The sequence below is a fragment of the Castor canadensis genome, chromosome 4 (genome assembly GCF_047511655.1).
Source record: "Castor canadensis chromosome 4, mCasCan1.hap1v2, whole genome shotgun sequence".
Taxonomy (NCBI): Eukaryota; Metazoa; Chordata; class Mammalia; order Rodentia; family Castoridae; genus Castor; species Castor canadensis.
In genome coordinates this window covers 61019674-61037614 of record NC_133389.1, presented here as the reverse complement: position 1 = coordinate 61037614, position 17941 = coordinate 61019674, and the positions used below count along the sequence as shown (strand labels likewise).

Below are 17941 nucleotides of genomic sequence, written 5' to 3'. Positions count from 1 at the left end.
CTCCAACTGGGACCCTGGCAGTGGCAGCCAGCCAGCTCGCCGCCCCGCGGGGCTCAGGATCGCGAGGTGGCAGCGCGGGGCCCCAGCCGACTGTACCAGCGCGGCCACGCGCGGCGGGTCCCCGGGGCAGAGCCGGCGTCCCCCCTGGGGGAGGGGTCTCGGCGGCCGACGGGGCGGGGCGGGGCGGGGAGGGGCGGGCCGCGGTGGAGGTCGCCGGGGGTGTGTCCGAGGGGCCAGCGCGCTCGAGGCGACTGCACGCAAGGGAGCGCAGACCCGCGCCCTGCTGGAGCGAGCAAGCAAGCGAGCAAGCCCGCGTCCCGAGCGTCCTCCCGGTGCGCACCGAGCGGCGGCGGCAAGATGCGCGGCGGCGGCGCGGTGGGCGCGCTCCTGGCCTCGCTGCTCTGGGTGGCTGTGCACTGCCACCAGAGAGGTGAGTCCCCCGTCCCGGAACCCCATTCCCGGCGGGCGGGAGCGCGGGCGGACGTGAAGGGGCGGCCACGGGACAAAGCAGGGCGCTGAGGGGTTGCTGAGTGGTGCGCGCATCCTGCTTCACCCTGGACACGTGGGTCCCCGCGCGGCCCCAGGGGAGCGTCTGCCCCGGCGCCCGCTGGCCCCGGCCGCCACCACTGGCCGCTCTTTGCTGCCTTCGGCTTTAACTTCCTTTGGCTCCCCCGGGGTCACCCATTTTTACCGGAATCTGGCGACGCAGGAGCACCCTCGAAGCGAGCGGTGCTGGGGTGGCGGGGAGACTCTGACCCTACTGCGCCGTCCCTGGCGTTCATTTCCCCTGCTGCAGTGGGCCTAGGTGGCCTGGCTGCTGACCTGGCTGCTGGCCCGGGGCGGGGAATGAATGGAAAAGGAGTTCTCCGAAGTCGCCTTCATTGTCCCGTGGTGGAAAGCGCGATCGTCGCGGCCGGGAAAGGCGGGCTTCTTGGGGCCCCTCGGGTGGGCTAGCTGGGAGACCGTGGTGGGAAGCGCGCCCCTCGCCAGCTACTGTCGAGGTCGGCGGGGACCCAAACACAGCCTCTCAGGCACAGATATGCTCTTTGTGCAGTCTCCGAAGAGACCAAAGCGACTTATTCCCCACCCATGTTTTAACCGTGGGTGGGTGGGTCAGGGGAAGCGGCGGGAAAGGAGCACTTCGCGTGCTCTGTCCCCACGGGGACAGTGGCTCTCCTCTCTAGGTTTAAGAACAGAAACCGAGAGGTAATTTTCAGTTTCTGGCCATGCCAACAGAGAGGAGGGTCTTTTTCCCCTTGCTGTGGACAGTCCCAGTCCCCACGCCACCCACAAAGTTGTCTCCCCAGCTTCTTGTTGGCGAGGCGGTCACAAATATCTTTGGAGAACAACTTAATGTATGCCACACGTGACATCGGGCATACTCCCACGAACACGAATTTCATTTTTAGAAAGTACAGGTCAAAAGTAGTAGGCGGGAATCCGAAATGCTCCCGTGGGAAAAAAAATGTTGTTTGGATTTTGTGCGGAGCTGTGAAGTGTGCAGAAACGCGACCATCCCATTCATTCAGGCATTCATGATGAAAGCGCTGGACCGAGTTGGAAATGCAGTTTTGAATAGCTCAGTGCAGAGCTGGGCCAGCAAAAGGGGAATTTACATAGTGATCAGGGAAAGAAAGCAGTCAGCCTTTGGGAGAGAAGCCTTTGACTCTAGGAGCTCAGTCTGTCAGGTTGCTGAAGTGACCAAATCCCGGTTTCTCACACTCAGTTTATTGTTCCAAGAAATTGAAAGTCTTAGCCTCAGGAGATGTCCTGAGGGTTTTCCGGGCCCCCAAGCCTCGGCACTTGGCCTGGGCTTTTATGAATGATGTTTGGAGAGAGTGGACCACGGGGGCTTTCCTGCTTTGAGATGCTGCGGAAAACCACTCAGGGCAGCAGCCTTTGAATCTTTCACATCCATGCCATATTGTATTTGTGAGTTCACAACCACTAATCATCACCCTTCCTAATGGGCATCCTTTTTTAAGAAACCCTTTTTGTCTCCTGGATATAGCATGTATGGTTAGTGAAAGGGTACAACTTAGACTAAAATAATCCTGTCCTGCAAATCATCCTCTGAGTTAGCTATCTGATTCACTTATATATACATAACACATATGTGTGTGTATCAAATATATATATATATATATATATATATATATATATATATATATATACACTTGGCTATATATTATAGCCAGCCTGGGTCCCACTGTGTTGCCCAGGCTGGTCCCAAATTCCTGGGCTTAACTTACTCTGCTTCAGTGTCCTGAGTAGCTGGGACTACATGTTGACCTACCATGCCTGGCATGGTGCTTCTATTTTTGAAACCGATCATTATCTAATAATCAAATTATTAGAAGTTCTCTATTATTTGTGAAGCCTTGCTGGGTAACTCTCCAACTCACAGTATATGACCCAATAGTTGAAATGGGACCTCTTAAAAGAGAAGCTATTCCTGTGCCTGCCTAGCAAGCACATAAGCCCTGAGTTCAAACCCCAGTGCCACCAAAAAAAAAAAAAAAGAGAGCTATTCCTAAGTATTGAATAATCGGTGTTGTGTTTCCAGGGCTGGGGTGTAGCACAGGTGGTAGGGCACTTGCCTAGCATGTATGAGGTCCTGGGTTCAGTCTGCAGAAGCACAATGCACACACACATGCACATACACAGAGTGTTGGGTTTCTAAAAGTAATGTGTTGAATTGTAGTCTGCACAGGTTGCCTTGTCTTCGATTTGTTTGTTTCTGCTTCAGACATCCTTTGTTGTTTTTCTAAACTAAAAAGCGAAGTATAGAAAGCCGTCTATGAGTAGAAGAATATTCATTTCATTCTCATACATGGTGTAGTGTTAGAATTTAGCAAGTATGTAATTACACCACAGTAAAGCGTGTGTTCCTGGATGGATTTCAAAGGGAACCTTTTCTTTTCTGTAACTATGCTCCAAGGAAGGGTCAATAAAAAATGTTGATTATTTACAGTTGGAAACAAGGCTATGTGTAATAAACACATCTCTGCCCACCTCTTATGTACCCCAGACTTTGGGGGTTGTCCCCCTTCCCTTTCCTGTTTTCTGAACATTAAATATAAAGCCTACATCTGTAGTTAATCTGCTGTGATTGAGAATTCAAATGCAACAAGGACGTATACTGTTCTTCAGTGTCTTGTTTCATCTTAGAGTTGCTTTACAAACCAGCGTCATCTCATTTCAAGGGAATGATCCTTGAGCCATCCTACCACTTTATAATAGTTCATTCAGAGAGTCCTAGGGATAATAACAATCACCTGCAGTCAATTTTTATGGGAAGTGACAAAAGCTGTACCTTCGGTCTTCAGATGATTAAATTTTCTGGCTGTACTAGCTGTGATAAATTGAATGAGTTAATTTTAAATCTCTGTGCTTTGGTTTTACCGTCTGTGAAATGGGGATAATAACAGGGCCTACCTGAAAGGAATGTTAATGATTAAATGAGTTAATGCAGGAAAAAAAATTGAAACAGTGCCTAGTATAGGGTTAGCCTTCAGTAAACATTAGTTATGGACATTATTATTATTACTGTTTATACAGAACTAGGAGGGAGAGGGCCCTTTCCCAAACTTTATTCTCTAGGATGCATGATCATTTAGAAATTTGGACCCTAGATTTGGAATCAAATAGTCTTGGGCTCGCTCACAGGCCCAGATGTGTCACTTTGATTAGCTGTGACAGTGGTTCAGTTTCTTAACCTCTGTGAATGTCATTCTTTTGTTTCTTCTCCCTCCTCAGCCTTGCCACCACTGTGATTGTTCTAGAAAGGCTGTCTTGAGAAGCACTCCCACCCTCGTGTAAAACTCTCCCGTCTCACCATTTCCTTACCAACTTCCTTCACGTTCCCAGTTCAATTTAGGACTTGCTTTCCTTCCTTCCTGTCTATGCCAGCAGTCCCCTTGCATGATTTGGGTATGCCCTTTTCACTCCCCCCTTTTCACTGGGGCCACCCCAGGAACTTAACTGTTTCCAAATCTCTCACTTTATAAGATGCACAACAAATGTCTTGTGGGTAACTAGGAAGCTGGGCCCCTCCCTGGCCTGCTGTCCCAGAGCTGAGGGTCCTTCTCATTGCACACCTACATGAGTGCTAATTGTGGTTTTCAGGTACATGGCTGTACAGTAACTCCTTTGAGTTCTAAACCTCTGCAAACCCTTCCCGGTCCTCTGGATGCTGCACTATTGGTTCGAAGCCTACTCCACTTAATCTGTTTCTGTGTTTGTCAGTGATTGGCCTGGCTCTTTGTCTGTCTCATCTGCTAACTGGGACCTGGGACACACTGTTTTATTCATATCTGTGTGTCAAGTGCTTGGCAGTGCTCCTGGCACTTGGTTGACTCTCAGCATTGTTGAGCTAAATAGAAACTAACAACTAGATTTAGGGATTGAGTACGGTAAAAATATTTTGACTAGGTAATCTATGACCATGGTTCAAGATTCAAAATGTATAAAGAGTATATAGAAAAAGTTTTGAGACAGCCACCACTTTTCATTTCTTGGGCACCTTCCACTGATGCTTCTTCATGGAACTTTTGTACAAGCTCTTCATGTAATCTGTAGGGGGAAGTGCCGGTTATTTCTTGATAGCATACATGGAGACAGGGACAGTGTCCCTGCCTTCAAGGTTCCTCGGCATCCTAACTTCGTCAGCACACCTTGTGCAGGTTTGTGCATCGCTTAGTAACTTTCCATACTTGTCACCTTTCACCTTCCAGCATGTCCCTTCCATGTGGTCTTTGGCAGAAGGGTATCATCAGACCAGTGTTTTTAGATCTTTCAGATTTGAAAACTAGATCGTTGATTTATACTCCTAAAGATACTGTTTTCTATCGTGCTAGTAAGCTATTTTTAGCCCATAAAGAATTTTTTTAAATATATTTTTGAGATTTATGATATAGAGAAATCAAGTTTGAGAATAATTTTGTTTTAAGTTAAGAGTACTGTGTTACTAACTTTATCAATTCCTGTGACTTATTGCTAGAATGCTATGGCAGACACCGAAAAACTTAATTTTAAGATGCAATTCCTATTAAAGTTAAGCCTGTACCTTGAATACAAAAATTAACTTGAGGCAACTAGTAAGAACTCTGGAACTTAGACATTACCTGAAGTTTTCATTTACATTCCTGAGAAATGATTGGGTGAACAAGGTAAACTGTCGTGTCCTATAAAAGATGTATGCAATTTATCTACATAATCACAAATAATTCTTGTATTTGTTTTATTTCTAAAATAATAATAATGCATCCCAGGACAATAAGGTAAATGAATGCATTGCTAAATTAATGAGGAGGAACAAATCCTTCATAGAAGTAATTTAGTTAAGGTCGTGAACTTTGGTTCTGTTGGAGCACGCCTGCCAAAGAACTATTTCAGCATGAAACGCCATGGGATGGCTGGGTTCATTGCGTTCTGTGTCCTTTATACTGAGGGTGACAGTCAGTCAGTGCCCAGAGTAACAATTTCATAATAAATAGCACAGAATCCTTCCACTTGCAGCTTTGTTTTTTCAAGGCTGGGTCAGGAGCGCTTTCATGGGGTTAACTTGTTCCCAGCCTTGCTTGGGGGAGGAGGAGGCAGACAATGGAGGCAGTGTGGAGCTTGGTGGAGGACATTCTTGTCTAGGTAAGCATTTATCTCAAAGTGTTAATTCAGTAATGGCGACGGGGAAATGCCAGCTACCCTGATGTCACGAGCATGATTTCAGTGTGCGTGCACATTTTAAAAAATCAGTCATTTGAAGTTTGAATCTCTTCATTCCAGAAGTTATCTTTGAAGTCTGATTTGTTGACCCAGCAGGCTGTGTGCCTTAAATTCTTGTGCCAGACAACCTCCTATACTACTGGTGGGAATGTCGAATTTAGATAGATGGTTATTTATGGAAAGTGCCATCTTTTCTTATTCCAGAGAGTATTTCCTGCATTTTGTTTCATGGCTCCATAATTTCCTGCCAGAGCCTCAGGAGAGTCTCTGCAATAATAAAGATGTTAAAAAAGATATTTAAATTTAGTGGATCAGTTTTTGTTAAAAGAGAGCATTTAGAAACCACACCGTGCTGGGCGCTGGTGGCTCACACCTGTAATCCTAGCTACTCAGGAGGCAGAGATCAGGAGGATTGAGGTTCAAAGACACCTGGGCAAACAATTGGTGAGACCCTACCCTCCAAACACTCATCACAAAAAAAGGGCTGGTGGAGAGACTGAAGGAGTTGGCCCAGAGTTCAAATTGCAAAAAAAAAAAAAGAACCAACCACCATCACTTTGTTGATTAGAATACATACTCTGCCCATTAGTACACACTCCGGCCTTTTGGTAATGACTGAATTTTCCCCTCAGAAAGGGGTTACCATGTTGTCTCAGGCACAGGGCAAGGAATACATCCTTCTCAGGATGGCTCCCCTCCTGGTTTGTATTTATTTATAACATTTCTTTTTCAGTTACCTTGGTCTCATCTTCCTTTTCTTGTTTTCTTTTTGTCCAACTTATATCCTAATCTATCTTGTCAACTTGTCTTTGAATTTTTTTTTTCACACTTTTCCTCTATTTTTTTTCTCTTACACTGCAGATCAGCAGCTAATTACCACAGTCAGCCAGAGGCTCTGGTGCTAGCTAGAGTTCTTTGCTTAACTGGTCCCACACTGCAGTTAGACTAATCCTACTGAAATACCACACTGATCATGTGGGCCTCTGTCTGGAGGGGTTCCACCTCCTGTCCACCTGCCAGTCCCCCATCATCCCTCCTGTCCACCTGCCAGTCCCCCATCATCCCTCCTGATTCACTCCCAGCCACCAGCACTCAGCCTTACCTTTCTCTGTGCCCAGTCTCTGCTCCGTTGCAGTGGCCTGCTTCCTGTCTGACTGCAGAGGCAGATGGGCTTGCAGCTTTGAGATTTTGTCACAATTTCCCTACCTGAGATGCACCCCCATTTCCTACCTAAAACCTAACCAGACCACTCATGCACAGCCTGGAGTGTATTATCTGAGGAGCAACCTGTGTTATTATGGCCTGTGTTAGCTGCCTCACTTCTGAAGTGGCACTGGATTTCCTGATAAATTGGGGGTCCCACCCAGTCAGAGTTCTCCCTTTATCCTCTTTTGGGTGCCTTGCCCAAAGTGTTATCAGCCAGGATCAAAAAGAAGGAACATTTCTCTTTCAAAGATCAAAACCTTGGTTCTCAGCATTTCTTAGGATAAGGCCTGGTCCTGGTGCTGGGACCTGGTTCCTGGCAAGGGGAGGGTGGCATCTCCCTCTGATCCATAAGGGGGAGATAAGGAGGTAAGAGAGATGGTCGGAGTATGACGTCACGAATCACGTGATTTATTAAACATTTCTCAGACTCAGTGTTTAAAAAGGGGGACACTGACATGAAGAGTCTCACATGGAAGATGAGGCTACGTAGTGAGTGAGTTCCAATTGCTCAGTTAGAATGAAGCAGACTTCACTGGAAATTAACTTTGAGGTGACCTTTGTGAGTGACTCTCTGGAAAAGCTGTCTTGACCATCACAATGGAAATAGCGGTGACATGTGAAGTCCCAGGATGTTGGAGGGCAGTGCTGCTGTTGGGGGTGAGGCTTCAAAACTCCACGGCCAACAGAGTGAAAGGGGTATCACTTTGTTGCAGCCTGGGCTATCAAAATGTTGGTCAAATTGGTTTTCTGTTTGTGGCAGTATTAGAAGTTGAACTCAGGATTCAATAACTTGAGCCACACCCCCAGCCCTCTTTGCTTTGGTTAGTTTTGAGATAGAGTCTGCTTTATACCAGGGCCAACCTGGGTCATGATCCTTCTTTTTATGCTTCCTGCCTAGCTGAGGTGACAGGCACATGCCACTGAACTCAGCTTTGATTGACTGAGGTGATGTTTTGTGAACTTTTTGCTGGATCTGGCCTCGAACTGTGAACATCCTGATCTCTGCTCCCCATATAGCTAGGGATTACAGACTTGAACAACTATGCCTGGCCTTAAATTCTTGACTTTATGTATTTTGAAATCCAATAGTTAAGGCCAGTAGCTCACATATGGGGAACTGGTTTCTATTTGTTTTTTCCTATCTCTTTGTTCATTTATTCACTCATGCACACATTGTTATCTGTTCAAGGTGGTGCATCTTGGAGACTCTGTTCTTAGCTGCCTTCCTCACTGTGACTCCAGAGGCACAAGGACTTCCCTTGATGTTCTGGATGGATTTGTTTTGGAAGTCCAAGGAACTGGGAAGTATATACATGTCAAGTAGTTTTCTCCATAGCACATAATGCTCAAGAAAGGAATTGAGGATGAATGTCTCAATGGTGGCAGTTAATACCTGCCTTTGCTCACTTAAGGTTACAGTGAAATGAGTAGGCCAAGTCAGGGGGCAGGGAGAGAGGCAGAGAGCCTCAGTAGCCAATAGGCTTTGACGCTGGACTTGGAGGGGTAACTTCTACACTAGACATCACTGTTGGCTGATGGCTAATTCCACTTGTCCCCTAGGCTTCCTTTCTTCCTTGGGGAACTCAGAGCTTGCCTGCTTGGATAGCTCTTTTTTGTGCCAGGAGAGCACATTCGTACAGTTACACCAAGTTCCCTCTCCAGCCTGCACATAAGCCTTTAATAACGGCAGTGTCTAGGTCCTAACCCCAGGAATTATAATTTATTTGGTCTGGGGTGGGCCCGGTGATTTTCATTTAAAAGGTGTTCCCTAGTTGATCTCTCTGTTGGCCGGAGTTAAGAGCCACCCAGTGGATCCGCTGTGATGTCAGTGCAATTACACAGCAGCACAAGGGTGTGGAACAGGCAGGCAATACCTGCAGCAGCCCCTTGCTGTGCTGTTGAGTGCAAGTTGGGACATTGGTCTCATGGTGGCCACAGCCAACAGTCCAGAGCTTTGCATGTCACAGATAAGGAGCACTCTTCTGGTGCATCCTGTCTGAAGTGGGGATAATGTGCATCTCACAGTTGTGTGCGATCCCTATATTAAAGTCCAGCCAGAAGTTTCTCAGGGAAAGTCACTTCCTTCTTCATGTTCCTGTGGGCCCTGGTGTAGCGTTTTGCACTTGGCAAACGCTTGGTTGATGCTTAAATGTTGCTCTGATGTTTCCATGAGCACAGCACAGTCTTGCTTTGCTGACTTGGCCACTCACCAACGTCCTTTTTTCTTTCAGAAATTCTCCTGACCACACATGACCCTTAGAGAGTCCCTCATGCTTTCAGATAAGATCTGGGGTTGCTGGATTGGGTAGTCGATTGAAGTGTTCATTCAAACAAAATTTGTCAAATAGCTTTCATATTCAGGCTTATTCTGCATTGCATTTCCAACATCTTTATTAAACCACAAAGGCCACAGGAGCCTTTACTGTGGGATTATCTGAGCTTCCCCTTCTGTACCTGGTGCTCATCTTCCCGGCACTGTCTCAAGTTGGGTGACTCCAGGTGTCCTCATTCACCTGATGTTCTTAAGTTTGGCTCTGTCTTCAGTGGACAATCCATCCTGTGCCTGCTTTCCTGGTCTTCCTTCATCAGCTTGGTTTGCCACTTCCCTTCTAGCTGTCCCCAGCACAGTAAGAGCTGTTCTTTGCACTTGTCTGGTACACTACACATGCACATGCACACACAGCAACTTTGATCTCTCTGGCTTCCCTGCCCCAGATTCTTGGCCAGGTATTGCCCTGCTGCTGGGGTTGGGCAGGTGCTATTCCTGCAAGGTCTGACTCAGCTACAGGTGCTGGGCTGGCATCTCACGTTGCCCAGAACACAGCTTTTGTAGAGCCCAGGAAGCTGCTAGCATGGAAGTTTCCCAAGGATGAGTGGACTGCGAAGTCAGTCACATTATTTCAGTCCTAGTTCATGGCTTCTCACTGTCTCCTGAGTGGGACTTACAGACCCTCTAGGATCTGACCCAATTTACCTTATACAGCTTCTTCCACTCTGTAGTGGGTGGGGTCCCCTGCTCCCTAGCCTTGTTTAATGAGCCCCTTGTTTCATCTGTGGCACTCTAACTTGTTCCAGTTCACCCATAATGCCTCTTGCTGTGTCTCCAGCATGTCCCTGTGCATCTGGCCAGCACGTGGTTGTCTAGGTCTTCATTTGGCCATCTCTCCTTAAGGGCAGAGGATTTCACTTGCATTTCTCATACTTAGCTCAGTTCGGGAGGTTAGGATTAGGGGAGTCACTGATGAGGGACCCGAGGGACAGTCTTTCTAGGAGAAGACAGGGATGAGCTCAGGAAAGCTGGAGACCTCGGTGGGTGTCCCAGACAGGACTTGGAAATAGGGAAGGAAGAATCCAGGTAACCAGACCAGGGCAGAGGGTGGACAAGTGTTTTTGAGACCAAAGTCTCAGCTTGAACACATGATCCAAGAAATAAAAGGTCCCAAAACAATCTTTGCTCATGAGTGCGGTCCAGATATGGACAGGAAAGAGCCTAGAGTCGGGCACCTGGGAGGACCTTGATGACTTGCACAGATTATTAACCTGGTTTTTCCCCATCCACCAACTCAATACAAAGAAAAATATGAAGTCTTCTTGTGTAATTGAATTGTTATTTACCAATAATGAATATTCCATTCATCCTTAAACTCTAGATTCTATTCAATAAAACTTTCTTTCTAGACTTGGAGTACTGACTTCTGGGCATCTCAAGGTAGCAGTTCATTAACTTGTGCAGCCTGCAGTGTCTGTTGAGATGCCTGAATGTGCTGCACACTGGTAACAAGCACCCTTTTATATCCTAGTGCTTATTGTAGTCAAGCAGGCATGAGAAATATCCAGGAATCTCCTCCACATGATCATCACATGAGATTTGGTAGCAGTTTCTGTTTCTGAATGTCTTAATCACCGTATAACTCCACTCATTGCTCTAGAATATGTCATCATCCATAGAAAGTTTTTTTTTCCCATTAAACTTTGTTTTAATGGGTCTCAATATTCTATTAAAAAGTAACGAATTTAAGAACTAATAAGTAAGCTGGTTATGATGGTACATGCTTGTAATTGCAACTCTGCAAGAGGTGTAGGTAGGAGGATTAAAATCCAAGGCAGGCCTTGGGCAAAGACGCAAGACTCAATCAGAAAAAAAACTAAAGTAAAAAAGGACTGGAGGTATGGCTGAAGTGGTAGAGAGCACCTACCTAGCAAGTGCTAGGCCTCGAGTTCAAATGCCAATAGCACGAGAAAAAAAAAAAAACTGAAAACTTAAAACTCACACACACACACTCACAAATGGTCCACACGCTATTCTCCTTCTGAAGGTTTTATGAGACCCTGTTGTCATTAACCAGTGTTACTATTAAACTTGAATGGACCACGAATGCAAACAGTGCCCAGCCTGTTCCACCACTGCTGGGGAAGACTGGGGTGGCAGGGTGAAGGACAGTATTGATTCAGTCTTCTGAGCTGTCTGGGCAGCTTGGTGACCTTACCAGTTGTGGCAGCTTTCTTCTCCACTGCTTGGATGATTACCCACAGTGCTGTCTGTCTCATATCACAAACACTGAAACAACCCAGAGGAGACACAGGCCCACCAGGAGCAAAATCAACACGACAGCATCAGTGTGCCACAAGAATTTCGAAGGTTTCAGCTTCTTACCAGATGCTGGTCAATCTGAGAATAGGGAACGTGTCATGAATTTGTGCACCATCCTTGCACAGGGGCCATGCTGATCGTCTGCCATGTGTGTTTCCTATACACAGGGGGTTCAGGTTAAACATTCTGATTCCACTGCATGGAGTCGGTCCCTCTCTCTTTCGCTCTCAAAGAGCATAACTTCAGTGCACTGTAACATCACACTTGGCCTTGGTTGACCAGCATGTTGACATTTGCTGAATTACTCTATTTTCCTAGGAAGTTTTCTGAGAACTCTACCTGCCTGGCTTTAAAGCACTTTGTTTAAGTGGGGGAACAGCTGTTCCCCTTCAGGCATTTTGGGCCAAGACATCCTCTCCTGCTCTGGAACAGAATAAAGGCATACAGAATTTATGTCACAGATGGATTTGTGTTTGATAAAGATCACTTTACTGAGTGAAAGAATGGCCTATTCTTTTTAGAAATAGGAGCATAGTATTTCCTGTGTCTCTGGTAGTTCTTAACTGTGTTGGTTTAGTTTTAATTACTATAATTGGCTGAATTAAAATGGACTTCATTTTGTGTGGCCAAACTTTTACTGAAATTTTTTTGCCTAAGATAGTTTTCTGTAAATGAAATAATTTCAAATTCATTATTAAGATAATCCCCAAATAATATTTGAAGGAATCAAAAATCAAAACTGGTAAAGACTATAAGCAATCTTTTGGCTAATGTTGCCAGAAGACCTAAGTCTGTTTAGTTACACCATGTAGCTAAATCATGCAACTAAATAGTTTGAGGTCTTTTTGGTGAATAATGGTACCCACTGAAGAAGTTAGAAGTGCATTAAGATTGATTCATTCCCTACCATCTTACCACAATGGTCCCTAAAGCATAGCTTGGATCAAACATAGACTTAAACAATACACATATCAACATACTCTTATTAGCAGACAGCTCCAAAATAAGGCAAACAGCATATCCTTCAATTTGAGAGAGTGCAGCTTCCATCTTTTTAGGTACTCAGCCTTAGCTCTTAAATCAGCACCAGGAAGTGAGACGCCTTCCTAATCCCATGGCTGAATGCAGGATGTTTTGGAAGTCAACCTCAGTTGCCATAGTCTTTCTTCAGATTGTGAACTGTAATTTATGTCTTGTACTGCAAGGCTCAGGAGAGTATCCACAATTTAACAGTTTGATTATAGTAGATTTCATATACCATAAACTTTTACCAATTGTAAGTGTATGGTTTAGTAATTTTTTAGTAAATATACAGTGTTATATAGTCATCACCACGATCCACTGTGGGACATCTTCCAGGACTCCAAAGCGTGTCCTGTATTTGTTTGTACTCAGCCTCTTCTGCCAACCTTACCCCAGCAATCGTCCACTTTCTGTGCATTAATATTTGCCTTGTCTGGAAGCTTCATATGTAATACATAGTTTTTTGTGTCTTGTTCTTTCACTTAACATTTCTAGGATCATCTGTGTTGTGTGATGTATATGCTAGTAGTTCATTCCATGTGACTGCTGAAGAGTATTCCATTGTGTATACATACATCCCTTTTTGTTTATCTCTTCATCAGTTGATGGTCATTTTGATGGGCTCCAGTTGGGAAATATTAGAAGTAATGCTGTGAACATCCGCATCCAACCTTTGGCTGGGCACAGGTTTCATTTCTCTTTAGTGAAATTCTTAGGAGTAGAATAAGATAAGTTTATGTTAAATTAATTTATTTAGAAAAACTGAAACTGGATGTGCTATTATATATATCTGTCAGCAGTATGTTGGTGCTCTAATTTCTCTACATCTTGACCATTATATGATTCTGATGATAGACATTTTAGTGGGTGTGAAATGTATCTCACGTTATTAACTTGCATTTCCCTAATGACTAATGATATGAGTCTCTCTTCATGTGCTCTTAGCCATTCATATACCTTTAGGAGATGTCTATTCAAATATACTTACAAATTTTTAATTGTGTTCTTTGTAATCGTAGTATTGAGTTATAAGAGATTTTCATAGTTTCTGTATATGAGTGCTTTGTCAGAAATGTAATTAGAGAATATTTTCTCCCAGTTTATGACTCATCTTTTCATTTTCTTAATGAAAATGAATTTTTAAAAAAAACTTATTTTGATAAAGTCCATTGGGCCAATTGTGTTCTTTCTATAGATTATTCTTTTATATCATTCTTTACTTAACAAGGTCACAGAGATTTTCTCCTATAAGTTTTATGGTTTGACTCTTATATGTAGGAGTGAGATCCATTTTAAGTTATGTTAGTGTCTGGAAAGGAGGCAGGGTATAAGTTCATTTTGTGTGTATGGATATCCGGTGATCCCAGGTAAGAGTGCCTTAACACCTTTGCCAAAAATCAGTTGACCGTAATTTTCAAGTACGTACTGTAACCCATCTGACTTCGTATCCTTTCTCTCGCTTGCTTTGACTGTTCTTGGTCCTTTGCATTTGCTTTAGTATCAGCTTGTCCGTTTCTGTTGGAAAGCCAACCAAGATCTTGATGGCAACTGGATTGGCTCTATAGATGATGCTGGAGAGAATTGCTGTCTAAAAATATTGCCCTCCTGTCTGTGAACAGGAAATTCTCTTCATTAGGTCTTCTTTCATTTCTCCCCAAAATGTAGGTGAAGTGTATTGGTCTTGAATTTCTTTTGTTTAACTTTCCTGTCATTTTCTTCTTTCTGAATAAAAAAGCTGCGGATGGACAGAGACCTCTGGGGCTCCCGTGCTTATTCCCACATGTCCTTGTTACATTTTTGGCAGGTCCAGCTGTTTGTCACTTGCTCCTACAGAGACCAGTACTGCAGGTGGCCCCAGCTGGGAGCTTTCCTCATTTGTTTTCTGCCAACTTTATGGCTTTTGCTGACACCACCTCTGGACCTTTGTTTGCCCAGTCTGCTCAGATGAAGCCAGCCCCTCCAGCTTTCATGTCAGCCTGTGCCTGGTGAGCCACCATTCCAGGTGGCTGGAATGAGGAAGTAGTGGCCCCAGCTGGGTGACCATTCTCTTCCAACTGGTCTTACCTGAAACTCTAGCAACTTTTTGTGAAGAGAAGCTCCCCTATTTCATGTTTGTTTTCAGTTGATTTTCAGAGTTCTGAATGGTGTATTTGAACATTTATCCACTTCCATACCTGGTGGGAGGACCTGTCAACCTCTTTACTCTGCCATAGACAGAAATCCCTCTAGAATATCTTCGTTGATGTAGATTCATTGACTACCAATTTCTCCAATAATAATACGTTTAAGTTGTTCATCATGCTATTAACAAACCACTAATTTGACAAATGACACATGTCCTCCACACTAATAAAAAAAGTGTTCATGTTGATCGAGACAGATAACATGGACTATTCCTGAGTGGAACGCCAGGTGATTTTAATACTAGCTGTGTATCTAATACTGGCCATGGTTTAACCTAAGTTTAGCTCTGTGTTTCTGTCTCTAACTGTTTGTCTCTAACACACACACACACACACACACACACACACACACACACACACACACAATATGATAGCCTTGGGTTTGATCTTGAACACTAAGAAAGAAAAGAAGGGAGGGCGGGAGGGAGGGAGAAAGGAAGGATTCCAAAGCCCAGGAGATCCATGGTTTCAGGTGTGAGGTCTGGCTGTGTGGACGAGGCCTGAGCCACACAGCTTTGCTCTGGCAAATTTCTTCAGCTGATGGTCATGGACCTTGTTCTTAGACGTGTCTTTGCTTTGGAACCCAGGACGTGCTTCCCTCTTATCAATAAACCAGAAACTGCTTTTCATGAGATCTCTGCAACCCCTCTAAATAATAGTTACCAAAGGTCTCCCAGTCTTGAATGCAAATTGGGGACTCTGGAGTTCTGGTTAAATAGCGACAGAAAACTGCTGGAGGAGGCTGGGCACTGGTGGCTCATACCTGTAATCCTAGCTACTCAGGAGGCAGAGGTCAGGAGGATCAAAGCCAGCCCAGGGCAAATAGTATGAGAGACCCTATCTGGAAAATACCCAACCCAAAAAGAACTGGTGGAGTGGTTTAGGTGGTAGACTGCCTGCCTAGTAAGCATGAAGCCCTGAGTTCAACCCCCAGTATGCCAAATAAATAAATAAATTTTAAAAGGTAGAGGAAGAATTAAAAAAAAAAAACTGCTGGAGGAGACAAGATCTCTTGTAATATTTGCACCATGCTTGGCTGGAGTGGCTAAACTCAGATTGTTGGAGCTGGAAAAAGTCCAAGAGACAATCCAATGTCTTGAACTCAAAGCAGCACAGTCGCCAGGTACAGTGGGGGAGCTGGTGAGACGCGGAGCCTTGCAGCCCCGGCCTGATCGCGGAATCAGAATCTGATTCAACAAGGTCCCTGTGAGCTAGGGCTTGCTTGATTCTCAGCGGTATCTACCTTGTGCCTAGCTCAGTCACAGGACCATATTTATGGACGTAAGGGTCCTCGTCTGTCTTTAATAATATGGTTACTATTAACCCAGCATCGTCCAGTTCTGTGAACGGAAGTCTCCCCTTATCTACAGACACCATAAGTTCCAAGACCCTCCAGAGGGTGCCTGATGCTATGGATCATACCAAACCCTATAGGTGTACCTGTTTTTTTCCTCTACATACATATGTATGGCTAGTTTAATTTATAAATTAGGCATTGTAAAAGATTAATAATAACTAATGATAAACTGGAACAATTACAGCAATACATGTGCAGTACAAGTTATTTTCAACTTACAAATTATTTCTGGAATTTTCCACTTAATATTTTTGGGCCACAGTTGACTGCAGTTAACTGAAACCATGAAGAGCCAGGCCATGGGTAAGGGAGGACTGCTGTACATCTGTCACAAGGAGCCAGGGCATCTTTTCTACCTTTGCCAAGACTGTTGTGCTTGCTGGTGTATCTCAGAAAAGAAGTGGAAGTTACTTTGGTCACTGGTGGCATCTACTGAATCTATGACCTGCCATATTCACTTCTCATGCATTTGTTGCCTTTTTTATATCATTGTCTAAGTCAAGATTTAAAATACTGAGCAAAGAAGTGCTGGGCACACAGGATGGAAAACCCAATCCAGTACACTTCACATCGCTTCTCTTGTGTCTAGTAATAGTGTTTTGGGAAAGCGCTCCCCTGCTCCTCCTTCCCCTGTGCCTGTTTGGTGAATGAGTGATATTCACTCTCCCCAGGAGATCAGCTCTTGTGAGCATGACTTTAGGACAGCTGCAGAAGAGACAGAGCATGGCATTGTGACACAAGAGGAGGACTGGGATCCAGTACTATGACTTGTGATGCATGCATGTGGTGGGTGGAATGGGGACCAAAAGATGCAGGGTTTAAGCAAGAGAGAAAGGGGTTCTTTGGATTTTGTGGTGGTGCTGGGGTTTGAACCCAGGGCCTTGTATTTGCCAGGCAGGCACTGTACCACTTGAGCCATGCACAAGGCCATTTTGCTTTAAATATTTTTCAAATAGGGTCTCACATTTATTCTCTGGCCAGCCTGGACTACATCCTCCTGTTTATATGCTCTGATAGCTAGGATGACAGCCACCTGCCACTGTTCCCAGCTTTTATTGGTTGAGATAGAGCTTTGTAGACCTTCTGCCCGGGATGGCCTTTTTAATCCACCCAATCTCCACCTCCCATAGCTGGGATTACTGGTGTGAGCCACTTTGCCTGGCAGAGAAAGGTCGTTTTTGACAAAAGCTGCTGGGAAGTCAAGTACACTGAAGGTGAAGTGCTGGTTGGGTTTGGAAGGTGATCAGAACCTTGAGAAGGGAATTTTTAGTACTTAAAAAAGAGAATTGGGGCAGAGTGAAGAGAGAATATGAGGCAAAGAATTAGAGACAGCAAATACAATATAGTTCTTACGTGCTTGATCTAGTTACAGCTTTTTGAAAAGAGTTAATGGGAATCTAGTTACCCCATTAAGTGTATGTATCTATATAAAGAGCCAGCCCAGTTTTGGGGTGGGAGGTGTGGTGCTAGACCTGAGAAAACATGTCCTACCCATCCCAGCGAGGGTGACACCAAGGTCATCTAAGTCTGTCCTTCTGATTGGAGCGCTCATTCTGGTTATTAAGTATGTTTGCTACTGTTCATCCATCAGGTGAAAGATGCAGATGAGATGTGTGGAATAAAATGGACCTGGATTGGGCCACCTCGAAGTGACTGCACTGGTGGTGCATTTGGCATCTTGAATGCCAGATGATTTGATTAGAACTTCTGGCCCAGGGGCATTGAGTGGTCCCTGGAACGTTGCATCGTCACACAGTTTGAGAGGCCAGCGTAAATGAAATTGGGTGGCCCCTTGTTTAAATTATTAAAAACTTGAAGGCAGTTTCTGTGGAGCTATATGGACAGAGCTCTGTAACA

At 44.8% G+C, this 17941-nt stretch overlaps 1 protein-coding gene and 1 long non-coding RNA gene across 2 annotated transcripts in view; one reads left to right on the top strand and one right to left on the bottom strand.

The window, feature by feature from the left end:
• LOC141422520 (uncharacterized) overlaps nucleotides 1-17941 on the bottom strand; it is a 53193-nt gene that overhangs the window by 21635 nt on the left and 13617 nt on the right. The gene's annotated exons all lie outside the window — the stretch shown is intronic.
• The window catches only part of Lama1 (laminin subunit alpha 1), a 178735-nt gene continuing 161045 nt past the window's right edge, over nucleotides 252-17941 (top strand). The window contains exon 1 of the mRNA XM_074070313.1: nucleotides 252-430. Within this exon, the coding sequence (XP_073926414.1) occupies nucleotides 358-430 (73 nt within the window). The 5' untranslated portion in view covers nucleotides 252-357. The remainder of the gene's footprint in view (nucleotides 431-17941) is intronic.